Source organism: Lichenostomus cassidix, chromosome 9, assembly GCF_008360975.1.
Source record: "Lichenostomus cassidix isolate B80296 chromosome 9, HeHo_3.0, whole genome shotgun sequence".
NCBI classification, from domain to species: Eukaryota; Metazoa; Chordata; class Aves; order Passeriformes; family Meliphagidae; genus Lichenostomus; species Lichenostomus cassidix.
This window is the reverse complement of record NC_139490.1, coordinates 9,010,317-9,037,790: the sequence shown is the minus strand read 5'-3', so window position 1 is coordinate 9,037,790 and position 27,474 is coordinate 9,010,317. Positions and strand designations below refer to the sequence as shown.

Here is a 27,474-nt window from a genome sequence, read left to right as displayed (position 1 = left end):
GATGCTGCAGGCTCATCCCTCTGTTTTTTCCAGAGCAGCTGAGTGACAGTCGCCCCTCCCTTGCCTCTCCGAAGAGCGTAATGAGAATTTCCTCCGAGGAGCAGCTTGCCGCGATGAAATAATCGCCCGAGCAGCATGATCTTCGCCGGGGATTAGAGAGGCTGCTACTTGCTGAGCTAGGGAAACGGCCGGTGAGGAGGGAAAACTCCTACCGCCTCCTCCGGCAACCTCGGCTCCTTTGCCAAAGCAATCGCCTGCCGCAGACAGAGCGAGGTCCCAGACAGAGCTCAGCCCCGGAAACTTCTGTCCCCGATGCTCGGGCACTTTTGCAAAGTCCCCTTCCACCTTCCTCCTCCTTTCTCTGCTCCCCGCGGAGCCGCTCCCCAGCCCCGGCAGTCGGGAGGGGTGGAGAAGAGATAAAGAAGCAGCTGCCTTTTACAGGCAACAGTTTTTGTCGTTGTTTCTTTTTGGACTGCTGAGGCATAAAGCGCCAAGCTGAGCCTGTTTCTCCCTGCCTTACGCGCACAGGCACTCGCCAGCCGGGTTATCCCGCTACACGGAGGGACGGCAGCAAGGACTATACATGGATTTCCGACGCGGAGTGGTTTAAGGCAGTTTTGCTTCCACTGCAGGCTTGGTTTGTTTTTTTTTTAAACTCCAACCCTCCCACCACCCCCCCGCCCCCTGTCCTCTGTGAGATCCTGGTGTGACCATCCCTTGAGGATTCCTAGATTCCGAATTTTCTTCCTGAAATATCCCACATCTCATTTTCTTTTTTTAACTCTTCCTGAAACGTGGGAACCCCGAGCCCAAAGGAACATCCCTAGTTTGAGGAGAAGGCACGCATGAAAGCCAAGTTACAGCAGAAGTGATTTTCTGGGGGGTTGGGTTTGGGTGGGTTTTTTTTCTTTCCTCTTTCGGACACATTTCGAGACTCGCCGGCCGCCAGCTCCCGGCAGGGCTGTGGCAGAGGGCGCTCCTGCCTCCAGCACTGCGAGCAACCTGCCCCAAACCCACTGAGTCTTGTCTCTGGGAACAGCAGCTGCCCTTGTCTCGAACACTCCAAGCGAGAGGCGTAGCCAGCAGCGACCAGAAATCCCGGTTTCCACAGCCCTCTCCTTCCCCTGAGTGCATGGAGAAGCTCTCGCCCTGCTCCCGCCCAGTCCTGCCGCCAGGTCAGAGCGGGACATCCAACGTGAGAAATCCATCGTCCCCAAAAGGTCCCAACGCAAGAAATCCATCGTGCCCCTAAGATCCCCCTGATAAAACGCCGACAGTGCCCGACAGTTGTCAGTGGGGCACTGCTGTGTCGACAGCGCCTGTGATCCAAAGCGAGAATTGCTCGTGGAGTCGCAGCCCCCGGGGCAGGGGGCGGCCAGGGCAGGGGGTGGCTGGCCCTGGCACCAGGTCAGTCCAAGGGTCAGCGGCCGCCGTGAGGTCATTTGCCGCCGCGGTGGTTCTCGCTCCCGCCACAGCCCTGCGGCCGTGACCCCCTTCCCCACGCCGCCATCCCCAGGCTGCTCCCACGAGGGGCAGGACGCAGAGGCTGAGGAGAAAAGTGCTCCACGGTGCACCCAGGCACAGACCAGCCTGTTTTCGGCGCTACTGCGCTTGGTGGGAGGGACATTTAGTCCTGGAAGCGGGGCCCTGTCTCTATCCAGCCGCCGGGCGCGTGTGGGGATGGGGCAAGGGATGCCGGCGCCATGACACCTCGTGCCGCGACGCCTGGTGCCAGGTGGTGTGGGAGCTACCACGGCTTCTCCGCAGCTCTCCTGCAGCCGTAGAGGGAAAAACCCCGGGCCAGCGCGGATCCTAAAAGCCGGCAGCAGCGTTCCCCAGCCCGCGGCACCACCCCCCGGGCCCCCGGCTAGCCGGCCCCAGCTCCGCTCCACGGTTTCGCCCCGAGACGCCTCCGGGTTTTCAAAACCACTATGCCTTAGACGGACAGGTGGCTTAGCCAATAAAAAGCCGCAAAGCGTCAGTACAGCGTTCGCCTGGCGCTGCTGGCCAATCCGCATCGCCCGATCCCTATATCCCGCCCTCCGAGGACAAGCTCTGCCTCGGTCTGGCGGCCATGTTGAGTGTGGCAGCCGCGCTGCTCCATCTGGAGGGGCGCTTTTCGTACCCCTTTACCCGTTCCTTCCCGCTTTCTGCACCGCGGTCCACTCACTCGCGGCGCTGTCTCACCCCTGGGGCCGGTGCGGGTGGCGGAGCGGCTCCCACAGGGTGGCAACACCGTGGGGTTGCCCCACGAAGGGCTCTCGGCGCCATCTTGAGTGTGGCAAACCCCACTTACCCACCGCGTCGGTACCCCGTTACCCCGCGGTGTGTGTGTGGGGGACGGACAGATGCGGCCCCGCTGCCCGCGGGCGCGGTGCGAGGGGCACGGCCGAGTGTAACGGAAGGTTGCGGAATGGGGAGCACAGGAAGGCTCCTAGTGCGCCTCAAGCCCTGAACTCGCACAAGGTTGGGAGGGCGGGGGGGAGTAGAGGCTGCTTAGGCGCCTTTTTTTTTACTGTATAATAAGCAAACGGGTGGGAATCCCGCATTTCTGCTGGGCGGGCCGCCCCTCCCCGCTCCCCCCAGGGGCGGCCGCGGTTGTTGTTGTGGCCAAAGTTTCCGCGGAGCACCGAAAACTCAGCGGACGAGACGGTCTAGCGGGGTACCGAAGGCACGGGGCTGCCCCAGCACCACCGGCGGCCCCATGGGAGCGGGGTGGGGGAGGGCAGCACCGGTTCTCCCGCATTACTGTTATTATTCTTATTTTTAACTCTTATTATTTCCCCTCCGCCCCACCGCAGGCGCGGCAACAGTTCCCCCCCTCACTCCCTCCCTCCCGTTCGCCGCCTCACACGGCGGGAGGGGCGGGGCGGAGGCGGCGGGGGCGGGGGTAGCGCGGGGTGGGCGTGGCCCTGCTCCCCTCTGCGCCCGCCACGCTGAGACCGGGCACAACTCATCGCCGCAGTGGCGGCGCTCGCCGGCTCCTTTAAGCGGCCGTGCCCCATTGTTTGCGCCGCGGCCAATGGGCGCCCGGCGGCCGCGGCGCGCGCGGCCAATGGGGCGCGGCGCGGGGCAGCGCGCGCGCCGCCCCCCGGCTCTATAAGAGGGCCGGCGGCGCCGCGTGAGTCCCCACTGGCTCTCGCAAAGCCATCTTGGCATTGTTCTGCTCACCCGCCCGCGCCGCCGCAGCCCCGCGCGACACAGCCCCGCACGCCCCCGCCATGTCCGACGCGGCCGTGGACACCAGCGCCGAGATCTCCGCCAAGGTGAGCGACTCGCCGCCTCGTGCCTCGCTCCACGGCTTTTTTTCCGGTGTTTTGATTTTTTTTTTTCCGAGCGATTTCTGGCTTTTTTTTTCCTTTTGCGATTTTTAAATTTTTTTTATTTCTTGCCCCCTGCCCGTCCCGCCCCCTCCTTTCTCCCCCTTCCCCCTCCTTCCCTCGCGATGAAGTTGGCGGCGCGGTGCGGAGCCGGCGCTGCCGCTCTCGCCGTGCGGGGCTGCCAGCGCCGTTCCTTTGTCTACAGCGTGCGGGAAACGTGCTCGCCGCCTTCGCCGGTGCTGCCGAGCACCGTCGCTCCACGTCCTGCTCCTTCCCGCTTTTCCCGGCGACAGCAGCCGGGCGTCCCGCTGCGGAGGGGCTCGGGGAGCTGTGGGGGGGACGCGTACGGCTGTGCTTCAGCACCCGGCAGCGCTCGCTCATTCAATCGGCGGTGCGGGAGCTTGACAGCCCCGTCAAACTTGCGTCCCGCTCGGCCCCGGCCCCGCGGGGGGGCTGTGGGGGGAAGCGCTCCGGAACACGCACCGGAGGGGTGGGGGGGGCAGTGAGTGTTGTGGAGTTGCTGCCGAAAAGCGGGTTGGGCGGGCGGTTGCTATTTCAGAGTTGCACCCGGTTGATGCGGGAGGGGCGATTTCTGTGTTGGTGTTACCCCTGGAGTGTATGTGTGTGTGGGGGGGCAGTTGCGTTTTCGGCGTTGCCTCCCGGAAGGGGGGGAGGGGGCAGTTGCGGTATAGGGACTGCCCCGAATTAGGGGTTACTATTTCGGAGTCGCCCTCGGAGGTGGAGGGGAGTAGAAGGTGCTCCGGAGCTGTCCCGGGGGGGGAGGGTGCTCTCGCTATTTTTGGAGTTACCCCGATGGAGGCACCCCCACAGTGTAGATGCCCTGTAGGTGCGCTGGGGTGGCGGGGCTGAGAGCGCCGGCCCTTGCCCGAGCTCCTCTCAGCGGGATAACTTTGCGAGTCGCTGGTGGAGGTGATGGGAAGCGGTTGGGTAGCGCCGGTACCAGCCGGGAGAGGCTCTCTCGGGAGTCCCCGCTGCGGCTCCCGGCGCACGCCTTTGTCTGTGAGCCGCGGCGGAGCGTCCCCCGGGGGGACTGCGCTCCCCGAGCCGCCGCGGTGCGCCCCGCTGAGCCCGGGGCCGCGGCCGGGAAAGTTGCGGGGGGACCCGACCCGGGCCGGTGCGTGGGAAGGCGGCGGGGGACGTGCCCAGAGGCCTCTTCACCCTGCGCCCTGGCCGGCCCAGGGTCGCGCCGCTCCCGGGGGAAGCGCGGCTGGAGGGAGAAAAAAAACAAAACAAAAAAACAAACCAACAAAAACAACCAACGATCCCCCCCTACAAAATAAAAAAAAAAAAAAAACCCAAAACGGGGAGGAGGGTTTATAAAAAACAACCATCAAAATCCGTTTCTGGCAGATTTCGATTTCACTTCTGTTTCCCGCTCCCGCAGCCGTGCCCCCATCCCGCCTGCCCTGCCTCCGCTACGGGGCCACGGCTCGGTCCCTGCCGCCTCCAGCTCTCCCACTGCCGGGAAGCGGCGAGGCGGGTCGATCCCCATCCTTCCCTGGGGGAACGGGGCCAAGTTTGCCGTTAACCTTCCCCTGCCCTTTACCGCGTGCGGGAAGGGGCCTCATCTGCGGCTCGCCCTCCTCAGAGCGAACGAGGGTCCGCGCTGCAGGGCGGGCGGAGGCGCGCACGGCGGCAAGGTGACTCCCCCCTCCACACCCCCGAGAAACGCGGAGGAACCGGGGCCGTTCGCCCTCGTCCCGCCTCGCCGTCCGGAGTGCTCCCGGGGGGCGGGGATGGGGGGGTGGGTTCCCGCCCCGCCCGGGCGCCGCCCCCGGCCGGTGCCGCGGGGCGCCCACCACGTGCGGGCCTGGGAGCCGGAGTCCGCCGCGCCGCCCCCGCCGGGACTACAGCTCCCGGCAGCCCGTGGGGCGCCGCGCTGGCCGCGGGCCAATCAATAGGGCGCGTAGAGTGGCGCGGGGTTTGAATGGCGGTCGCGCGCGTGGCGGTGTGGGGGAGCCCCCTGCCGGCGGGAGGCGCGGGCTGCGGTGGCGCCTCCGCCGTCCCCGGGTCCTGAGTCCCCCGCTTCCCACCGGGATCCTGCCGAGAGCAGGGTCGGGGAGAAGGTAGAGCTTTCTGGGCCGGTGGTATGTGACTCGACACCGCTGCTATTCATTCCATAGACAAACAGCCCTGACACACCTATAATTAGAGGCTGTGTCCCAGCCTTGGCGCTAGAGCAGCCCTGCTGCTGCACCGGCCCTTGGTCTGGAGGCTCCTGTGCACATCTTGTTTGTGTTGGACGGGGAAAGAAAAAGGGAGAATCTGTGATGCTCTCTGCAACCCTGTTGCTAGCACAAACTTCATGACCTGGCATCGTGATGGTGGTTAAACTGAGAGCATTTCCAGTGATGTGGGAAGGGCCAGGGCTGGAGATCTGTCCAGCTAAAATGCCCAAGAATGAGTTGTTCCTTCATCAGGAGGATTGCTTGCATTTTGTGAACAGCTCGTTTTAAAAAGAACTGTTGGGCACAGTGAGATGTGGAAACTCTGACTGCTTGACTTGCTATGTGTTTAACTTGGGAACTGCTTTGTTGCCCTCATGCCCATGTGCCTGGTGTGAGGCAGCAGCTGTAGCCCAGTGATGTATGAGAGGCCAAATGGTTGTGATCAGTCTCCAGGGAACAGGGTAGTGGAAACCACTGACAGTGTATAAAACTGGTGGAACTGGGCAGTGTGGAGGAGGCAGCCTGGGATTTGTGTGTGAGCCGTAAAAGGAGGAGGGAGCCTGTGTGTTTGTTTTACCCTAGACTCCGGGGTTGGTTTGCTTAGGTGAGTGAGGTTCAATCAACAGGTGTTGTCCCCTCAAAGCTTTCTTCCACAGAAAGCCTTTCCTCAGTGCACTGGCAGCCTGGGAACCTCTGGAAACAGCATCTGTGTGTTTAAGTAACACAGTGGTCTAAAATGCCCGTGCTGCCTCCCCTGAGCAGCCTGCAGGATAGTAGAAACCCTCCCATAAGGGAACAGTGATCACCCTAGCAGGGCCAGGGCCATGCTCTTCGCTTCCGTGTTCCCACGAGGCAGTGGCTCCCGGGAGTGAAAGTGCCTGCTCGCTGTCCGTGGGCGGTGCAACACCGCAGAGGGCAGGCAGGAGGGGGAGAAGCCGCTGCAGCGGAGTGAGAGCTTCCAGCAACTTTTAAACACCTCGTGGTCACTGCCGAAGCCGGCTGTGGCTGTGCTGCTGGCCCTGGGGAAGGGCCTCCCTGCTTTCCTTGGCTGGGGTAGCACTCACTGTGCTGACGGATCTCGCTCCAGCTGATGGAGGAACAGAAGGGGAGGAGGATGCAAGCAGAGATGCCAGTGTTAAATCCAAGTGTTCTTTATGCGGGAACATAAAGTTGGATCCTCTCAGCCTGTTTGCTGAGTGACTTGGCATGACATTTTGACAGTGATCAATAGCAAAAACACACAAGCTCCTGCTCTCCTCTCACTCTCCTCGTGGTAGAGGTTTGAACCAAACTAGCCAGGCACTGCTCTTGGTGCAGTGTAAAAATAGACTTTTTCCCCCACCCCATCCTGTCACACTGAAAGCTGCGAGCTGGATGCTGGAGCCTCCTCTCTGCTGCTGCCGCGCGAAAGACCAGGCGTGTAATATTTGCCGTGTGATTTTCCCCAGGCAGGGCAGAGACCACAGCCTCTGCTAATGAGTCCCTGGGATTCCTTCCTGCTGTGAAGGTACCGAGCAGCCGTGGCTGTCCGCAGCCCTGGGGCGGTGGAGCCCATCCTTTGGATGGGGCTGCCGGCTCTCCGTGGTATTGCAGGAGCTTGCGTGGACTGTGCTAAGATGGGCAATCAGCCAGCTCTGCTGCTGTTGAGCATATGCAGGCGGCCAGCTCTGTCTGTTTGGGAGCTCAGAGGTGAAACAGAGCAGTGTCTTTTTTAGATGGCTGCTCTCTGGCAAGGCTGACTTGGATGGAGATTCGCCCCCATGTTTTCCCGTTCCCAAGGAGGAGCCAGAACGTGGCGACCAAATCACAGAACAAATCTGTGTGAAGAGAAACCATCTCCTGCTCTCGCTCTCAGACTGTGTTTTTCACACCTGATCTGCAGCTTCTCTGACCCAGACACCTGGAATCGGGGTGACTTCTCTGCTTTTCTGCTCCTTCCAGGATCTAAAAGAGAAGAAGGAAGTTGTTGAAGAAACAGAAAATGGCAGAGATGCACCGGCCAACGGCAACGCTGTGAGTATGGCTGCAGTCTGCTGGGAGAGGCAGTCCTTCACCAATGTTTTTTCATTTTCTTCTCTCTTATTGCTTTTGCTGCGAGTTTGTCCCTAACCCTGCTGAGAGGGGACCCCTCTAAATGGCAGCACTGAACCCCACAGAGCCCTCGAGTCTTTAGCGCTTCACATTACACAGACACTCGCAGCCTGTGGGCAGTTTGTGTGTCCAGAAGGGCTGGGCTTGGATTCCCTCCCTGACAGCCACATGAAGCTGTCCCACTGCCGCGGCTTCCCTAGGCAGGGATAGAGGAAAAAATTAAAAAACCCACTAGGATTTACAATGTTACAACCAGTTGAGCTCGGAAACACATCGTGTGCAAGTGAACCTGTTGGTTTCCTATTTTTAACATGCTGGGGGAAAACGAAAATCACTGTGCCACATTCAAATGTGTCACAAGAGCCTTTGCAGTCTTTGTCTCAAAGCTGCAGCCCCAACTTACGGTAGGCTTGACCCTTTGTGCCTGGGCTGTCTGGATTGCATGGAGGCAGGCAGGAAGCAGGATGTGCACCCAGGGCTCTGGTGGCCTGGTGCTTTGCTTTCAGCAGGAAAGGTGGGAATGCACACTTGTGCTGAATGTCTCTTCCCCCTTCTCCCTTCCCCAGTGCATTTTTTTAAGTGATGTTTTGTCTTGCCAAGGAGAACGAGGAAAACGGAGAGCAGGAGGCTGACAACGAAGTAGACGAAGAAGAGGAGGAAGGTGGCGAGGAAGAGGACGAGGAGGAAGAGGGTGATGGTAACTTTCTTTGTTCCCCCCACCCCCATCCCACGGCAGTGTCCTGCCATGGACAGCAGGCTCCCGGCAAGCGGAGGCGAGCAGAGAGCAGCATCTCCCCCTCGCGGCTGCGACCGGGGAACTCCCACCAGCCGGGCTCACTCTTTCCTTGCTTGCCTGAGCCGCTGCTGCTGGGAGTGAAGTCAGCCTTGAATCCTTTCCAGCAGGTTGAGGGCAGATTCCTTCCTCCCTCCCTCTGGCCAGACGGCACCGTACCGCGGCGCTGAATAAGCGCATTAGCCCTTCCGTGCGAGTAGTAAAATCTGCCCTTGACTCCTGTGAGCACAGCCACTACTGCAGACACCAGCACTGGCCAGGGTCACAGGGACCGCCTTGGGTGGCTGTGCTTTGGCCCAGACACAGAGGGTGGGTCGTCACCATCCTTGTTCATGGAGCAGCATGCTGAGAGGCTTGTGGAGCCCTCTCTCCCAGCCCTTACCCAGGCTGGATGCCGTGTGGAAATAAGCAGAGGAGCCTCTGCTTCTCCAGCTGGAGTAAATAGGCTTGCTTTGAACCTTCTGTCAGTAGTGTCCCGTGTCTCCGTGCCCTCTGCTGCTTCATGACCTGACCCAGCCTGGAAGTGGGTTTTGGCAGCAGCAACCAGAAATCCAGCAATGACTTGCCGAATCACTTCTCATCCTCCCTGCTATTATTATTTTCCCAAGATCTGCTTGGATGAATAACATTGTTTATTTTTATCGCTTGTTAAGGCTGGGAGAGAACCATTCTTGTTATGCTGAAATGAACTCAGGGCCCCTGATGATTATCTGTTACTAGGTTAATCCCCTGTGAGTTTTTGGTTTACATGTTGACCTACTAACCTGATGGTTAGTTTTGGGAGATAGGGACAGGGCTGGAAATTTAATGACCATTAGACCAGTGCTTATTCAGATAGTATGAGCAGGGAAAGACACCTCCGGGGTAGCACTCTCTCAGCAGCCTGCTGTGTTCTTTGGTGAGAATTGGTTCACTAGGAAAAACTGGGAATTGTTACCCTCTTTATACTTGTGGTTTTAACCCGTGGGAGTAATGCAGGGCTGCTCTGTGCTGTCCTAAACCCATGTACCCCCAACTCTACTTTAGGGTGGAAGAGATGGGGAATACTTGCCTCTCCCTGCTACACTTGGGCAGGAGCAGGGAGGATGCATGTGCTGCAGGCGCATGTGTGGGGTGGAAGTGTTGCTTGGATACTGCTGTGACAAACCCAGGAGCTTTGGTCCCGCAGTGCCAGCCCTGCTCTTCCCAGCTTGCCAAGCACAGGCATGATTTGGCACGCGGTGCCTGGAGACGCTGATGCCTTGTGGGGATCCGGCACAGGCTCTGACCGCTGGCACGGGCTCTGTCCATGCTTGCTGCCCTCGGGTGATCCCTGCCTGAAAGCTGCACCTGAGCACTGCAGGAGAGAGATTCAAAGGCAGCAAGTCCAGCTTGCATCAGCTTTTTTAGCCAAGACTTGCAGCCAAACTCCTGGAGTTTGACAGCAGAGGAGAGCTTGAGGGTATATTTTCCTCTCTCATCTCTCCATCCCATCTCATTATTTGCTTTGCTTAAAGCAGCTCAAAGAACTAAAAATGCTCCCAATCAGCTTGGCACTGTCACCTGACCTGCTGGCTGGCCCAGTGCATGTGATGGCTGCTGGGGTGTTGATCCATCGCTGGGAGCTAATCTTGGCCCTTCCTGCTGCATGGGCCGTGCTGCAGCTGGGCACACAGGGAGAGGAGAGGAGAGGGGAAGGGAGGATAGGCTGACCTTAATCCCCCCCCCGGCTGTCCATACGTGTGGCTCGTGGCAGTGGTTTAAAGCCAGCTTACTGGCCTTAACTCTCTAAGTTTTAGTAGGGTCTCCTGTTACACAAGAGACTCGTCTCGGCAGCTGAGAAGCTGTTCTGCCTCTGGGCTTGCCCCCGAGCCTCCAAAACTGGCCGAAGGTGATTGACTCAGTCGTTCTGATCCACTGGCCTAGTTGAGCTCAAAGTGGGTCAAAGCCCAGAGCTCGCTGCTCGTCCTCCTGGCTGGCTGTAAGATAAGTTGGAAGCATTTGTTTGCTGTTCTGATAATTAGAAAGTGTTCTGACTCAGAACTAATGCGTTCTGGCTCTCTTAACTCATTAAAGATGGACTAATAGCTGCGAAGGGAAGCAGAAGTAATCTGGAGTGGTTAGGCAGAGCAGCCACTAGAAAGAATTTTTTCCTTTCCCTTTTTTTCCCCCCTCATTTTTGCCGTGATTTCAGCACTCGTGGTAGTGGGTGGTTTTCCCATCCCACTGCCTGTGTTACAAATGCAGTGTCTGCCAGACTCAAGGCTGCCAATCGTTATTTCCCCTTTGGTGGGTCAGGTCAGTTGGAGATGCCCAGAAAGCTACTGTGTCCTCTGTCACCTGTTGTCCTGAGCAGGGTGTGTGGCACCTGGGGAGATGGGATGTGGCCTCACAGTGTGAGGCTGAGCCACAATTACTGAGAGAGGAGGTGTGTGGTACTGGAACTCTCCCAGAGGATATCACATCTCCCCACTTTGTCCTCCACACAGGTGAGGAAGAGGACGGTGATGACGACGACGAAGCTGAGGGGGCCACAGGCAAACGGGCAGCTGAGGATGATGAGGTAGGAAGAGTAAGCAGCCCCTCATAGCCACACATGTCCCCCAGAGGGCTTGAGAGGGGAGCGTGTCAGTCGGGCCAGAGGGGGTGGGTGGGGCTCGGCTCAGGCTGGGATGCTCTGCCCGTGTGCTCCCCATGTCTCCAGGGACACAGCCCAATTCTGTTGATGCACTGGCCTGGTTAGAGGGGTGTCTGCTCCTGCCAAATGGAGCCCTGGCCCTGGGCTGGGGAGCCATGGCCTAATCATGGCAGGCCTGAGTGGGGGCACTCAATGGCTCCCTGAGAAGAGAGGATTTTGCCTGAGGGAGTGGAAACACCTGTGGTGCTCTGACCTTGTCCCTGAGGCAGGAGAGGGGCCTGAAACTCCCTCATTCCCTGCCCTGGCATGGCTCTTGCCTGCCCCCGAGCCTGCCCCTGGCAGCCCTGCTCACCATCCCCTCTCCTGACTGCTCTACTTTCCCCCCAGGATGATGACGTCGATCCCAAGAAGCAGAAAACCGATGAAGATGACTAGGCAGCAAATTTTTTTTTTTTTTTTTTTTTTTAAATAAGGAGGAAAACAAACCAACAAAAAAAGGCCAGCGCGTCCTCTTCACCCTTGGGTCCCCCCTTGGGACTCCCGTTGCAGCCCCCTGTCCCACACACACCCCCTTCCTCCCCCCTCCGCCGTGGTCATCCTCACCAAGTAGAGTGAACCCCATCCCTGCCCCCCGGCGCGGCGCTGCCACTCAACGAACATGGAAATGATTCGCCCGTTAGCGGGGAGAGAAAAACCCCCCTTCCCCCACAGACCCCCTCCCCCCCAGGCACCAAAACTTCAAGGCCCTGCTTTCTTTCTTAAAAGTACTTTAAAGGAGAATTTGTTTGTATTTTTTATTTACATTTTATATTTTTGTACATATTGTTAGGAGGTCCGCCATTTTTAAGTGATCTCGGATTGACCAAAAGGGGGGCTTTGAAGTGTATATCTCTCTTGTTACCTATCTCTGACTTTACTTGTGGTGTGACCAGGCCCAAACCATTATCTCAAAGGAGAATAAAACAAAACCTTGTAAAAAAAAATTAAAAAAAGACAAAAATGCAAAAAAAAAATTACAATCTTATTCTGAGCATTCCAGTAACTTTTTTTGTGTATGTACTTTAGCTGTACCATAGATCGTGGTTTGTATGAGGTGGCAAGGCCAAAGATAAAAAGGTTTTCTTTTTTTTTTCTGTCTATGAAGTTGCTGTTTATTTTTATTTTTTTCTTTTTTTTTGGCCTGTTTGATGTATGTGTGAAACAATGTTGTCCAACAATAAACCGGAATTTTATTTTGCTGAGTTGTCCTAACAAGGCTGCCTCCCAACTGCTGCTTTTTGTTTTAGTTTTCATTTGTTTTAGTTTTTTATTTCTTTCTTCTTTCTCCTTTCTTTCTTTGCTTTGGACTGGAGCTGGGAAGAGAGAGAGGGTAGATGGGACAGGGTATTGATGGGGAGGGTCTGGGGGCTGTAGTGTCCCCCTGCTGCTGTGGGGTAGGGGAGGCAGCATATTTCCATGGCTGTACTCCTGTGGAGAGCTGCACTGGAGTCCTCAGCATGGCCTCTGCATGATCCTGCATGCTCTGGCTGCTCTTGGTGAGTGGTAGGACCGAGTTAAATGGGAGAACTGTCAAGGCTGTAAACAGTGAGCTTGGGGTGCCTGGCTATGGGCTGCCCTGCAATTCTATCTCTGCAGCCAAATAATCTGGGGATTGGCTCGTATAGTGGGGATGAGAAACCCATCCCAAGAATCCTTCCTTGCAGTGTCTGCTGGAAATGCTTGACCCCTAGTTGTGGGGTGGGGAGTGCTCAGGCCATGCAAATGCCTTCCCTCCTTCGGAGCTTGTTTGAATGTTGCTGGCAGTGAGGTAGGAGGCAGTGTGAGCAGGGATTGGATTCAGCCAGCACTGCTCATGGGGGGGGAAAGCTCCAGCCTGCATTGTCACCCAGCAACTTCTGGGGTGCCAAGCTCAAGGTTTGGTGGTGGGACTCAGGGAGATAGGCTGAGATAAGTCTGTGCACTCTAACAAAACAAACATGCTGTAACTTAGCCTAAGCCTCTGCTGCTTTGCTCCTAACCTTCCTCCAGCTTATTTTCCCTCCTTCCTCCAGGGCATTGGAGCTTGGAAAAGCTCAGCCTGCTCTGCCAGGTGTGTGGAGTTTGTTTGCAAGATCCTGCTTTGTATCTGTGGTCCCAAACCCTCACCCCAGCTCCGGGGAGTCCCCTTTCCTACTGCTCCAGGCTATGCCAAAGCCTCACCAGATGGTCTCGTTGCCTCCTCTCACGCTGCAATCCCAGCAGTCGGTGATCAGATGCTGGGAGATGATTCCTGGTTTACATTTTTTTTCTTTTTAAAAAGGAGGAGCCAATATGCATTTAATGCACTGGTTGTGAGGGTCACAGCCCCTCCTGATCCCTAGGAGCAGCCAGCTCACTCACTCTGTACTTACCGGTGGCAAATAAGCTCAAAATCTGGCTTCTTGTCCTTAATTATCCACCTAATTGTGGTGCTGGCTGATAGCTTATCAGATTTACTGCCTCAATTTGCAGGCCCTATGCAGCCCTGCCTGGGTCATGGGAGCTTGTGGCAGGGCTGGTGACAGTGCTAGCTTTGGTTATCTGGTGCTCCTATGGGATGTGACATCGTGGAAGTGGCAAGTGGTGCTGCTGAGTGTCACTGTCCTGCTGGGTGGGGCTTTGTTGTGCAGTGCTGGGAGTGCATCCATGTCGTCCTGTCCTCACCATGGCAAGCTCCATGCACGGCTGCTGGGATGGGATGGGATGGGATGGGATGCATGCCAACAGTGCAAGATTCAAGCTGGTACTTGCAGATTTGCAAGGCAAATTATGCAAATAAACTTCTGCAGCTGCATAGATGAGAGCTGGCTCCAGGTGTCCCTGAAATGTGGGGACCCTGCATGCAAAGCTGGTGTGAGGGCCCAGGGGGTGGAGATTTTGGGGGAGCAGTGGCCTTACTGCCCCTATTGCAGAGGACTTGTCTGTCCTGCAGCCCCCCAAAACCTGGCAGTCTTGGGTCATAGGGTCCACTTTGGTGCAGGGTAAAACTGGAGGCTGCCCACAGCCTCCCAGGTGGGCACACTGATGATGGGCAGAGCATGGAGCAGCCAGGGGTGCCAGGGCAGGTCAGAGGGACCCCCAGCCCTACAGCTTCTGATCTGCAGCCACTGGTGATGGAGAGGGCAAGCCCCACTGCCTCACCCCCAGATGCCCTGGTATTTCTGGGCCCCATCTCTACCCTCTCGTGGTTTGGTCCCAGTGGTTCTGGCTGCCCCTGCCATCCCGTGACCCCAGGTGTGCTCTAGTGTCTCCAGTGTCACCAGTGCTGGGGCTGAGGCCAGGCACAGCTCAGTGCATGGACCCCAGCAGGGACCTGGCCCCAGCCAATCCCCACGCGGCGGCTCAGCCAACCAGCCAATCCTGTGCTGCCACCTAGCCTTTCTTGCCTCGTGCTGCCTACACCAATCACAGCCAAGCAGCGCCCTGCTCTGACCAATCATGTGCTGCCACCTGGCACTTCCCCACAGCCAACCACGTGCTGCCACTTGTCTCTGCTGCTGCCTCACCCCTTGCAGCAGCAGCCCTCCAATCACAGCACAAGAGGGGCTGTGCTGAGCCAATCAGGAGCTACTGCCTGCCAGCTGTCCCAGCCAATCAGGGACAGCCACACCCTGCCAGGAGCTATAAAGGCCCCTGGGCACTGTGGCTCTCCCAGCATTCCAGCTCATCTCAGGGTGGAGGAGCTGTGGTCATTTGGAAGGTGGGTCCTTTGGCAAGGACTCCCACCTGCAGGGTCTCAGATGGATGTATATGGAATGTGGTGCTTTGTCTTTTTTGGTGCCCAGTGCCACAGGGGCCACTTGGATGAATCCAAAATGCTACAGCGATTGCTCACCTGGATAATGTCTTGAGACAGGGACCAGGAGCAGCAGGTCCCCTCAGCAGGAGGTGGCTTGCAGGAGTTGTGCCAGCTGAAGGCAGCTGTGAAGATCTCGGAGATGGTCTCCCTAAGGAGCCAGCCTTGGGGCTGCCTGCTGGGAGCTGGAGAGTCCCACCTGCCTCGGGTGTGGAGATGATCCCAGCCCTGCCTGAAGGCCAGAGTTGGGCTCTGTGAGGGCTGATGCCACAGGATGGAAGGTGAAGAGCGTGCAGCCATAGTGTGCCTTCAGGCATGCGGTGGTGCTGGGCCACTCACCCAGAGCTGTGCCACAGGTCACACATTCAGCTGTGACCTGTGGAGCAGAACTGCCCCTGCCACCCCTTGCCTGCAGACACTGCATGTCATGAGGGATCCAAATCCTGCTTGATCTGCTGATCACACTGGTCCTGGAGACCACACAGGCAAGTGGATGAAGCTGTTCTGAGATGTGCTGGCTGCCTGCTGACCTCTGAAGATGGCTGAGGTAGCTCCCAAATGTACCATTGGGAGAGCTGCAGGACAGAGCATCAGGAGAGCCTTGTATGCATTGAGAGGGACTCAGGCTGGTGCTCTGGTGGCCACTTTGACCTTGGGCAGCCCTTCCCAAGAACTCTGCTGTGGTTGGACCTTGGCTGAAGCCACCTGTGTGTGGCTGAACAACCAGGTGGACTGCAAGCAACTTCCATGTGGTTGGCCTGATGCCCATCTCTCCAGTGGAGCTGTCCTGCTGAAGGTCATGGCCAGCAGAACCAGTGGGGCTGAGCCCTTGCCCTGTGGACAACTGGACTGAGCCTGGGCCAGCAAAGCTGTCTCCAGTCCTGACCTGCCCCTAGCAGGTTAGGATCTGTTTCATCAGCTTGAGGTTGTCCTGCACCAGCTGTTGCTTTTGGTTAGTCTCATCCAAAACTTCTTGTTGCATCTTGACAACCTTCATGAAATTTGGAGCACCCTGGGGGCTCAGTGGAGAACCTGCCTGTGGGGAATGCAGGGCTTGGACTGGAAGCAAGACAGAGGCTGGGGTTGGTTACTGGTGCAGTTTGTGTCTGGGCAAATAATTGGCATCTACTTAAGAGACTGATGAGTGAAACTGCCTTCCAGGCATGACTCCTCAAGATCACAAACACAGAAGCAATTTTGAGTGGTTGCTGTTGAAAATAGACATGAAGAGCTACTCCTGTGGCAGAGCAATTGCCACCTGGCTCAGGATATGAGGTGTCCTATTGGAACAGACCCTTCAGGAGTGGGCTGTGGAAGCCCAGGGTGTTGGCCAGTCATGGCTCAACCCAACAAAGATGTGCCTCCTAAATGGCTCAGGAATGTTTGTGCATTTGCCTCAAGAGCTGCCTGGAGTGGGCAGGAAAGCCCAGCCCAAGCTGAAGAGCAGATGTAGGACATCTTGTACCTGTCTTGTCCCTGGCTGCCATGTGCCCACAGCCTGTACCCCTCATAGAGCAGCTCTGCCCCTGGGCCCTGCCTTGGCACTTGGAGGGACCTGGCTGTCCCCAGTCCAGTGGAGGTCCTTGAGCTCTGAAACCCAACTGGATGTTTACCCCCACTGCCAGGTCTTCTTGAGGCCACCACCCCAGTCCTTTGCCCTCTGGGGTGGGAGGGTTGGAGAGGGAGCAGAGATGGGGTGCCTAGGGCTCTTCCTGTGCAGACCTTGTGAATCCTCCATCCTTCCCCATACCCATGGCTGCTCCGTCTTGTCTGGCTGAGCTGATTCTCTCCAAAGGGCAGGAGAGCAGAAGAAAGGGCTGAGGGGGACCCTCTGCTTTGCAAACCTCAGTGAGGGCTGTGGCTCCTGTTCATGGCTGCCTGGGGAGCCTCAGAGGGAGGGGTGGTGGGCTCAGAGGCCACTTCATAGTGCTGTGCCATGTGTGGGCCAGGAAGAGACCTGGGAGAAAGCATCAAATGCTGTCCTTCAGAGCAGATGTGGACCTGGAGAGGATCCTGCATTCCTTTTGTAAGAAAGCACAGTGCAAGGGGAACAGCTGGGGTTGAGAAAGTGCAACCTGACTTGCCCTTGGAGAACCCACAGGGATGGGATCTTTGCATGTGTCCTTTCCAACCCAGAAGAAAGGCGTGAAGGTGAGGGGCTCTGCTTGGGTGTTGGGTGGGGATGTTGGTCCTCCAGCTCACTCTGCCCTGGCCTCTGTGGGATCTCCCTGGCTTCCTCTCCTTTGCTGCAGGCAGAGCAGGCTCCTGGCCCTGCTCCCTCAGGGAGCTGGGAAGCAGCACCCCTCTGTCTGGGCTCAGGGCAGGAGGTGTGAGGGGTGCTGCAGCTTGTGCCCAAAGCTGGAAATCCCAGTGCTCGGTGGGAGCATGAACCACAGGCCATGTTGAGGAGTACAATGACCCATAGCAAGTCATGGATGCACAGGCAGAGAGGAGATGTGGCTCTAAATGGCCTGTCTGGAATGGCAGGGAGTGTGGACCTGCCTGGGGCTGGAGAGCCTGCACTGGGTTGTCTCTGCCACCAAGTGAGGCCCCAAGGGCTCAAGAGGGGTGAGAGCAGCAGCCCCTGCAGGGCTGGTGCAGTGTGGGGTGCAGAGCCAGTTTTGGTTAAACCAAACCCCAACAATTGCAGCGGCTGGCTGGTTTCCTGACTTGAGGCTAAACCCCCTTATCCCTGCTCCCAAGGTGAGGATGTGCTGCTTCCCTGGGGACACCCCCAGCCTAAAGCTCCATCCTTGGGATGGGCTGTGGGACAAGGCTGCAGCTCTGGAGCAGTGTCCTGGGAAGTGAGCAGCAGGCAGGACTGGGACTGTGGGACACTGCCATGGGAAGGGATGAGCATGGGACACCTGTCCCCAAGCAGGCACTGGAGCTGGTGCTCCTTGCACCCCGTGCAGCACCGTGGGATGGCCACAGGCACCCCCAGAGCTGAAAGGTCCCCAGCAAAGGCTGGGGGCTGCGTTTGGCCGTGGGGAGCCCCACCGGGCCGTTTGCTGTGGAGATGCAGAGAGACCTCATCCCAGCTCCGGGCTGGCACAAGGAACAGCATGTCCAGCCCAGCGCTAAGGCTGCTCCTCTCCTGGGTGCAGCTTGGTGGCACTTGGTGGCACCCATCCCGGGTGACCCGCCAGCCTGCCTGTTGTGTGTCCGGCCCTCGCTGGCCCTCGCGGCTCTCTCGGGGCTCCGGCCGAGGCGGTGACCACAAGCAGCGTCCTCCCCGCCCGGCCACCCGCGCTGTGCAGCCCAGGCAGCAGCGCTGTCTTGCAGCACCATCTAGTGCTGCGGGATGGGGAAGCCCCGCGCTCCCCCCGAGAGCCACGGCAGCACCATGGGGACAGCCTGTGGCTGTCCTGCGCCCTGGGTCCTGCTGCCAAGGCCAACCTGCCAGGAAAGCCGGCCAGGCTGTTGACGATGGGGATGAACAGGCGGCACAGCGTGGCTGCTGGCCCGGGGCAGCCGGAACTGCCTCCCCCGGGCTCCTGCTCTGTGCCAGGGAATTTCCTGCAAGGATTCCGGGAAACATCAAGGGGCGCAGACGTTCCCAGTTCCTGAGCCAAATGTATCTGGCCTCAGCTGCTGGTTTTGCCACCTCCTCCCATGGAAATTGGGCCTCTGCCCTCTCCTTGGAACACTTGCTTCTCTATCAGCCAGGTAGCTCCAGCTCTCTCAGCTCCTCACCCTCAGGATCTTCACATCACTCTTGTGGTTTCCTCCTGCATCCCCAGCAGTTTCTTGGGGCCCATCTTGCAGACCTGGTGTGAGTGTGATCCTTTCCCACAACTTGTCACTGTTCCCCTTTTGCACATTCGAGGCAACGTCAGACCCTTCCAGCCTGCCTTTGGGGACACCAGAACACCAGCACAGCTACACTGTCCTTTCCTTCCCTTGCTCCATGTTCCCTGCTTGCCCCCTCTCACCTTGTCACCCTTTCTGGGTGTGACTCCCTACCTTGCCTGGCACTGAAGTGCTGGGAGAGCAGGCAGGATTCTGGTAGGCAGAGGATGGTGCAGGAAGGAATTTGGCACAGAGTTGGGTGCCATAAGAATGGAATGCTCTTCCAAAAGTGCCGTGGCAATGGCTGGTCCCTCTCTTGGAGTACTGCTGTGGATGTGGCATCAGAACTGCAGTGGGATGAGGCAGCTACTGAGCCCCAGCAGGGGTTGCACCCAGGTCCTGTACTACTGAGGGCATGGTGATCAGAGGCTCCTAGAGCAGGAAGAATTGGGCACTTTGGGCTGAAAAAGGGTGCTTTGAATCCTGTCTTTGCTCCAGCTGCTCTACTCCTGGCCTTGGGGACAGATGAAACTGTGCCCAAGTCACCCGGCAGCCCCAAAATCCTTGTGTCCAAGTGGTTGAGCACCTGCCTGGGGCTCTGCCTGCTCTGATTTGGCAAACCAGGGGCGGGATCTGTGCCCCGCAAAAGGGGCAGAGGGACTCAAACCTTCCCAGGGCTCCTGTCCCCTCCCAGTGCTGCTGAATTGGATGGAACTGGGTGAGGTAGGACGAGATGTTGCTTACCCCGAAGGCTGCCCGCTGTCACCACGCTCTGCTCGCTGTCACCACACCCTGCCCGCCGCCTGACCGTGCATCGGCACCTGCGGGAAGGTAACAGTAGCAAAGCAGACAGCGAACATAACGTGGCCCAGGGCTGCTTTTGCGCCTTTTGTTCGGCAGCAACTTTCATGAATCAGCTCATTAAACACATTAGGATGCTCTGCCGCCCCGCCTGAGCCTTGTCGGGCGGGGCAGGTCTGGGCCACGCGTCAGCCGCAGCCCCGGTGGCTTTGCCAAGCGGGCAGCCGAGGGCTCCCGCAGCAGCCGGGGTAGGTGACAGCCTGCCGGCAGGGAGGTGGCGATGGGCGCTGAGGGTGTGACAGCCTGGAGAGGAGGAGCAGGCCCTGTTCCCCCTCACCCTCATCGCAGCACACAGGGCAGAGGCCCTGCAGCCCATCGCGGGGTGATTCCATTGCCATAAGCCGTGCTTCAGGGAGCCCTATGGTGTGATGGACCCCAAAACCATGCAGAGAGCCCCCTGAAGCCAAAAAGCTGTTGTGCATCACCCTCCTCCCTCGCTGCTTTTACTCAGTGGCTGTGCAACAGCCCAGCTTGGAGGGTTCCCAGGCCAAGACATGGCTGGGGGCAGTGAGGATGGAGCTTCACCCCAAATCTCTCTGTGCCGACCCCCAGTCAGTGTACAGCTCTCTCCACTTCCCGGTGTGCCTCTGTGACCCCAGATCGCATGCCCAGGCTCTGCGGGGCCGCATTGCTCTCACTGCCAGGTTTCTAAGGCTGCCAGGGCAGCTCACAGCCCTCCCGAGGTGAGGGACCAGTCCCCCGTGGCGACTTTCCAGCTGGCAGGGAGCAGCCCCCAGAGCACGTTGCCTGCCCCGAGGCTCTGGCAGAAACAAATGCCCCGTGTGTGCCGGTGGCCGGGAGGCACCGGTGCCCGCCGTGGGAGCTGCCGGGGCCAAAACACCCCGGCTGCTGACAATGGGCCAAAAGTCGCGGCTGCCTGCTGGGATTCACCCGCAGCGGTGGCTGCCGAACGCAGCTAGTTCCTCTCCCCAGCGCCGCTTGGCCAGCCCTGTGCCGAGGGCTCCAGCAGGAGCCTGGAGGCAGCAGCTCCGAATGAGCCAGGGGTTTTGTGAGTGGCTGGGCTGTGGGCAAGGCCCTGCGGACAGAGAGGCTCCTCAGTGGCCCAGCCAGGTCCTGCCCCTGCCAAAGTTGCCTCTCTTCCACCACGGAGCCTTTCCCTCGTGCAGAGCCCTGCACGTGGACCTGGCTGGGGGAAGTTTTGTGGCCCAGAGATGCCTGCCAAGGCTGTGAACTTCCCGGTGGGAACTTAGTCGGTAAGTAAGAGGAGGAATCACTGTGTTGGTCCTTGCACCCCATTCTCACCCCCAAACTTTGCACAGAGAGTGGCCTAGGGCTGCCCTTGGGTTGCAGCCAGAACCACCACATGGATATGGGTGGTGGCAGTGGTGACACATGCACACCTGACCTCCTGCTCCGCTCTCTTTCAGACGCTGTTTTCCCTTCACTTGCACCTTTGCTATACCATGCAAGGGAGCCAAGATCTGACTGTGCCGTGCTTGGGTCCTGGACATGGGACATGTGAGGGCAGCATGTTGCCTGTCTCTCCTGCCCTTTCTCCCAAGGCTCCCAAATCCTGTCAGCCCCACATGGAAGAAGACCTGCAGCTGCCTGGGCCAAGCACAGGCTCCTGCTTTGACCATGCGGGGCCCTTTACCTGGGTTTTGGTGGTGGCTGCTCACACGCCAGTGTCCGCCCCGCGGTACCGGAGCCTTTCTGCCGGCTGTTTCCAGCCCGCTGCTCTCCCGCGGCCGCGCTGTTCGCTCCTCCCGTTCTTCAAGGGACGCTGCTCGCGGCGCTGGGGGTACAGCGAGAGGAGCTCCGGCAGCGGGTGAGCTGCTATTTCCCGCGCAGCCACTGGAGGGCGGCAGTGACCCGCCGCAGAGGGGGGCCGACAGCTCTGACTGGGCTACCAACTGGGCAAACTGGGCAAACAGGGCCAGCTCGGGCAGGGCGGGGACGGCGGGAGGGAAGGGGCACCGGAGGCCCCCCCGGACCCTCTCCCAGGGCTGCTCACCCTGCGGGAGCCTCAGCCACGAGTGTCGGTGGCCACTTGAAGGCCCGCGGAGCCTCCAGTGTGTGCAGTCCCACAGGCGCCGGGGAGGCTAAGTGGGTATGGGAGTTCTCAGCTTGTTTCACAGAATAGTTTGGGTTGGAAAGGATCTTTAAAGGTCGCCTAGTCCAACCCCCCTCCCACGAGCAGGGACATCTCCAGTCAGGTCCAGTGCTGATCCACTGATCTGACCTGATCTGGGCAACCTGTTCCAGTGTTTCACCACCTTCATTTAAAAAAATTCCTCCTTTTATCTGGTTAAATTGACCCTCCTTTGAGTTTAAAGTCACCACCCCTTGTGCTATAGCTACGGGCCTTACTAAAAGGTCTGTTCCCCTCTGTCTTACAGGACTCAAGTACTGGAAGGCTGCAAAAAGATCTCTCTCCAGGTTGTTCTCCAGGCTGAACAACCCCAGCTGTCTCAGCCTGCCTTCCCTGGTGAGCTGACCCTTCCCTCTGGTCATTTTTGTGGCCTTTTCTGGAAAAGGCACCCGAGGATAGACTCAAACCCACTGGGAGCATCCATCCCTCTGCTCTGGGTCCTTGGCTGTAGCTGCTCCCTGTCCCTTCTGGACACCTCCTGGGTGGGGCTAGCAGAGCATCTGCCCTACAACACAAAGGCACCTGCTCTCAAAGCCCTCAACCTTTTCTATTTTTCCTTTTCAGATACCTTTGTGTCTCCTCTTGGATGATGGTACCACCCTGGGGGACCTGCTGGATGCAGTTTAAGTTGATATCTCTGTTTGAAGGCTGGTTTAGGATGGGTCATGCTGCCAACAAGACTCTGCCCTGCGAGTGCCCTAGGATGGGATCCATCAGTGAGGTCTGGTGAGAACGTTGCTACCATGGCTAATGGGGATTAATGGTCCAGCTTCAGTCCCCCTAAAGGATATTTACATTGTATCCCTCCCATATACACCCAGGATGAATCCAGGACATTAAATGATGCCTTTCATTTTCCTGTGACTCCCCTGAGAATCTCAAGCCGAGGGCCAGGACAGGCTGGCAAAGGCACTGAGTGATCACAGAGTTCATGATCACAGAGACCATGATGTTCAGGAGCAGAAGCTGGAGATGCCCCTTCCCACGATGTCCACATGCTAGAGCTGATTACAAATGACAGAGAAAAGTGGCAGCAGGGCTGGAGAAATCTGTCACAGCAAAAGTGCTGCCGTGTGTCTTTAAAGCTCCCACACATGGGGATTGTTGGTGTCAGCAAATGCAGCCCCAGCAGAGCTCCACGGAGCCCAGCCCAGCACAGGAGCAATGCTCAGGGGAACATGGGCTTTCCACAGGGGCTTGAGTGTCCCCAGGCACTTGGAAAAGCACAATAGTGTGCAGTGCTGCTTGAGAAACTGGTGACAAAGGGACAATCGGCCCCAAGAGATTAATAGACAGGGGAGGCCAAGGAGAAGCCTTGGTCAGAGCAGTCAGGACACCTTTCCAACATGGCCAGCTGGAAGAAGAGAAATTTAACAGAGATGGGGAGGGCCAGGGCAGTGGAAAGCATTGTTCTGCTGCTGGCTTGAGTGATGGCAGTTTGTGCCTGCTGAGGTGCATATTTGTAACAGAAAGGAAAACACACAGAACGAGCATTTCTTCCCTTCTTTGGACGGTAGGAATGTTTTAATTGAGAAATTTGTTTTAATTACATTAGGTGATATCACAGTCTATTTTACAAGTTTGGGGTAAGAGGATGTGTGGACCAGTTACACAGAAATCCAGCGAAAGGATAAAATTCTACAACATGAGAAGAATGAAAAGGTTAACTTAATCCCAAAAGAAAAGCATTGAGAGTTTGGTGTGAGTGGAAATGGGAAATTATACCAGGGTCCAGAGAAGTAGAAAGGATGAGACAAACATAAATTTACAGTATTGGTTCTGCATGACCATCGTTTGCCTGTGTTCAGAGACAGCCTCTCTTCCTGAGGGCATCGCTGAGCAGATGGCCCCATCTCTGAGGGTTTGGTCTGGTCTTGTCAGAGGAGAAAGCAAAATAACTGATGGGCAAAGGTCACAACCCACGCTGAGCTGGTCCCCAGGGTCACCACCTACAGGAGTGTCTTCCACTGGATAGTCGGGGGGTTCTGCACCAAGAACTGCATGGAGGAAAACTAAAACAGCTCCAAAAAGCCCCATCTCAAACGTAGAAAAGTCTCACTCTGGAAGTGCTTACGAGAAGATCGTCATCATAGAATTTGGTTTCTATAATAACATTACCACTGCAGGAGGAAAGGAAGAGAAAGAAGAGATGTTAGAAGGATGCACAGACGGTGAACAGCAACTGCTCCTCTCCACGCCCTCACAAGACTGGGTTCACACCTTGACCCCCCATATGATCTTTGGTTTGGAGCTGCACACAGTGAGCACTGTCCTGGTCGGGGTCAGTCAGGACTGAAGGATCTTTCAAACACATTCCTATGTGGAATGTTCCCCCCCATCCCTCTCCTATCTGAGCACAGTAATGCTCAGGCTGCAGAGTGCTCGGACAGCACACTTCTGCTCACTCCTATTGCTAAAAATAAACTAGCAGTCCCAGCACCTTCAGGCCTGCAGGAATGTGAAAACCAATGGGAATTCTTTTTTTATTCTTCTTCTCTGTCCTCTAGTGCTGAGCAAGCTACACCAACCAACTTATGTCATTTCCCTCAAGAAGTGCTTAAATGTAAAGACACAAGCATATTTTATACAAACTGCAATGGAAATGTGGATTTGTGTGTGACAGAAGCTCTGGGGATTTAACTTTTGAGATTTGGATACATAAAATAAGAACTCTGGGACCATTACAACACTTGGACAGCTGAGCAGTGTGATCTGACCATGTCTAAACAACCTGGCTCTTGAAAACCAAAGCAGCAGTTCTACTTCCACTGTGGCTCTTGGTGTCTGTAACACTGAATCTGCTGAGAGTGTAAGGGTTTGCTGTGGTGTGGACAATGTTTGAATTTAGATGTCAGGGAATGGTCTCAATCTGATATTCAGTTATCCTGGGAACTCTTCATGCAGAGTGCCTTGGTTAGCAACAAGTATCATCTCCATTCTCTCCTGGTTTGGAAACACCGAGACAAACATGAGGTCTTTGGGAATATCAGAAAGTGAGGGGCTCTCCAAATCTTCGCAGCTGTAAAATGATTATTTCTTTGGGCCACAAGTTCCCCATTGGATTTCTCTGGGCTGACAGTTCTACTGAAAAGTCTCAAGAATGCCTTTAGGACATCTCCATGAATAGGAGGGAGAGAGTTCTAGGGTCCCCACTACAAGTGGACACACTTCAGGGAAAGAATGGGACACTGGAAAATCCTCAAGGTCATTTGAAAACTAGCTTCTTTTCACTGTCAGTCCTGAAAATATCTTTAATTCCTGAGATGATAAAAACCAACTTGTCAGATGTCTTTTATTTCTTTACTCTGGTTCCCAAATCTGGCTGCTCCTGTACTGACAGTTCCCAGCTCTGGTAGCAGAGCACATGTGCAGCACCTCCAAGGTTCTGGGCAGGCTGTGCCAGGAGCACTGCTGGAACACTGGTGCTCTCTCTTTGAAACGTGCTGTGAATGGCAATCAGTGACGGTAGCTCCCATCCCGGTGCCTTCGCTATGCGACTGGCTTTGCTCCAGATAGGGAATGAGAGGGAAAATGCTGGAGAGGGAGGTCTTCCAGAGGACACAGTGACCTTGCAGTGAGACTGGCTGCTCCCTGTCTGCCTCTTGTTGGCAGCAGGGATCCCAAACCTTTCTGTTTCTGCCAGTGCACTCCTTGTGTGCTTGCCAGCACCCATCCAGCGCTGCAGGGAGCATGGTTACAGATCCCAAGAGCCTCCCTCCAGGAACCTTATCCATCATCCCTCCAAAGCTGGAGCCTTGCTGCCCACACTGAGCAATGCCCAGTGCCCAAGGCATTGCTGTCCTGCTCAGAAGCCCATGTGCAAATGGAGCCAGGACTAGACTTTGTGACAAAGGTGTGTGAATCTTCCTACAGGTGACTGTAAAATGATTGTTTCCTACCTGTTAAGGGTATTTTAACCCCAGATACAACTCCGTGCATAGTGCATATAAATGCACATAAATGCATATACACTAAATGTGTATTAAGCCAGTGTTAAAGACACAAAGCTCAGCAAAATGTTACAGTGATGAAACAAACACTAGAGCAGCTACTACAGGTGATATATTGCATGAACTGAACTACCTTGGACAAGAGTCAGTGATCAATAGCTGATTTAAAAATGGCTAAAAATCTGCTGGGTTTTCTTCCCCTGGATGTAAGAGTATTAAGCTGTAAAACATTTTTAAAGCCTTTCAGGTTCACCTTCCAAAAAATTAACTAACTCTAATAACGAATCAGTTTTACTTTCTCCAAACCTTTATTGCTATATTAATGCAAATTGTACCTATGGGAAGGGAGGTAATGAGGTTGGCTTAGCCCCTTTAATCTCTCTACAACTAACAGTAGTGAGGTGATTCAGAGTTGACAGCAGTTCCCTCTCCTCTTTCCCACCGCTGCCCCCAAGGAAATACCACACCCTGCTTTTGCTTTGCCTGCTCTCACATTCTGCAAGCCCAAGACACTCACGTTAAAACGTTAGCTGGCATCATCTGTGATTCAGGTGCTGCCTCTATCAAGGACTGCCAAGTGTTTGTGGAGTTAGGAATCACAAAACCAAATTCAAAGAACCATTCTGCAAAGTGGAAAAAAAAAAAGAGATCTAAAGGCATTTAATAGAACAAAATTCACAAATGGTCCTTTTGCTTTTCACCTGACAGGCTGGGGAACTCCCTAAACTGTCCTGCTGTGTTGCCAACATTTTACATTTAAATTAGTTTGTACAGTTTAAACTGCACTGAACCCTGCCCTCCTCTTAGAGCAGACACTCCCTTTCTAAAATAGCTGATGGTAATGATAAGGTCACACCACTTCCTTGACATTCAGTGAAAATTTCATCACACCTAATTGGGAACAGGGAAACCACACTCCTCCTCTTGCAGACATCCCTGGGATCCAGTTGAGATTAAGTGTGCAACTGGTTGCCCAAAAGACACAGAGCTCAGTGTTTTACCTGCTTCTCCTCCAGATTAAGAGAAGCACTGCAGTGAAGAGGTCAGATGTGCAGTTGTGGGGTCACTGGCACTGCTGTAGCCCAGGTAAACCAGAGGCTCCAGGCTGGCACTCTGAAGAAGACCCAGGAATTCCAGTAATAGATGACTCTGAAATAACCTGTTTCCTTGCCTCAGACAGCCTGTGGTGGATTTATGCCCTCAGCCATGATTACCCAGCTTTTTTGCTTACATAACAAAGTGTTAATACACTTATGAAATGCTATCCTTAATACTGTGGCCCATTAGTCCTGACAAGATGAGTGCTTCAGTGCTACTCTGAAAAATTAAAATCACCACGTTCAACCCATTTTAGTCCCTCTAATCCCTGCTGTGCTGGGGGTCAGTCCCTGTGCTGCAGCACACAGAGCACATCCATACCTTCTAGACACTGCCCTTTGAAATAAACTTTCTGTTCCAGACGGAATTTTTCCATTTGTTCTGCTGAGGAAAAGTTTAACTCCCGAGATACTGCTTTGCATTTCAGGATTTTTTTAGGAACTCGAGCTGTGAAACAGATAAAGAAGCATTACTTGGACACGATAAAATCCAGTTTCTGCAGGTACTATTACTCTATACTTGGAAATAATGATTAGTACTTATACAAGGTCATAGCAGCAAGAGAAATGCAAAAATAAAGGACTTTGTTTTTACATTTGCAAGGGTGAAAACCAAGATGCAAATACATTAAGTACCTTGCCCAGAGCCAAGAATGAAACTTACAGCAGAACCAGGGATCCAACACTCATCTCTCTGACTCCTGGCTCTTAGTTGTTTGCTACAAAACTCCATAATTTTTCAAGCGGAAACATGAGATGCAACTTAAATTTTTACTTTAGGAATTGTGCTGAAGATCACAGGCAGACAAAGAGCTGCTTAGCACACCAAGCCTCTTA

The 27,474-nt window shown here is 55.9% G+C and overlaps 2 protein-coding genes and 1 long non-coding RNA gene across 6 annotated transcripts in view; 2 read left to right on the top strand and 1 right to left on the bottom strand.

Moving 5' to 3' along the window:
- Positions 1–3,106: 3,106 nt before the first annotated feature.
- Positions 3,107–12,264, top strand: PTMA (prothymosin alpha). Of its 4 annotated transcripts, none has more exons than XM_085069277.1 (5): positions 3,107–3,266; positions 7,451–7,522; positions 8,204–8,291; positions 10,862–10,935; positions 11,398–12,264. In XM_085069277.1, the coding sequence occupies exons 1-5, from the start codon at positions 3,222–3,224 to the stop codon at positions 11,443–11,445; spliced, it is 327 nt and encodes a 108-aa protein (XP_084925403.1). In that variant the 5' UTR covers positions 3,107–3,221; the 3' UTR covers positions 11,446–12,264. The 4 variants fall into 4 exon arrangements, with proteins under 4 accessions (XP_084925403.1, XP_084925400.1, XP_084925402.1 ...); XM_085069274.1 differs by having other exon boundaries at positions 8,204–8,297; XM_085069276.1 differs by having other exon boundaries at positions 8,201–8,291.
- A 2,402-nt stretch (positions 12,265–14,666) lies between these two features.
- LOC146433212 (uncharacterized) lies at positions 14,667–23,251 on the top strand. The gene is made up of 2 exons (XR_014854020.1): positions 14,667–21,926; positions 22,213–23,251. It is a non-coding gene; the product is annotated as an uncharacterized LOC146433212 (long non-coding RNA).
- PDE6D (phosphodiesterase 6D) overlaps positions 23,084–27,474 on the bottom strand; it is a 33,768-nt gene continuing 29,377 nt past the window's right edge. Inside the window, exons 3-5 of the mRNA XM_085069272.1 lie at positions 26,960–27,085; positions 26,058–26,163; positions 23,084–23,710 (exon numbers count right to left, since the gene is read on the bottom strand). Of these exons, the coding sequence (XP_084925398.1) occupies positions 23,629–23,710; positions 26,058–26,163; positions 26,960–27,085 (314 nt within the window). The 3' untranslated portion in view covers positions 23,084–23,628. The remainder of the gene's footprint in view (positions 23,711–26,057; positions 26,164–26,959; positions 27,086–27,474) is intronic.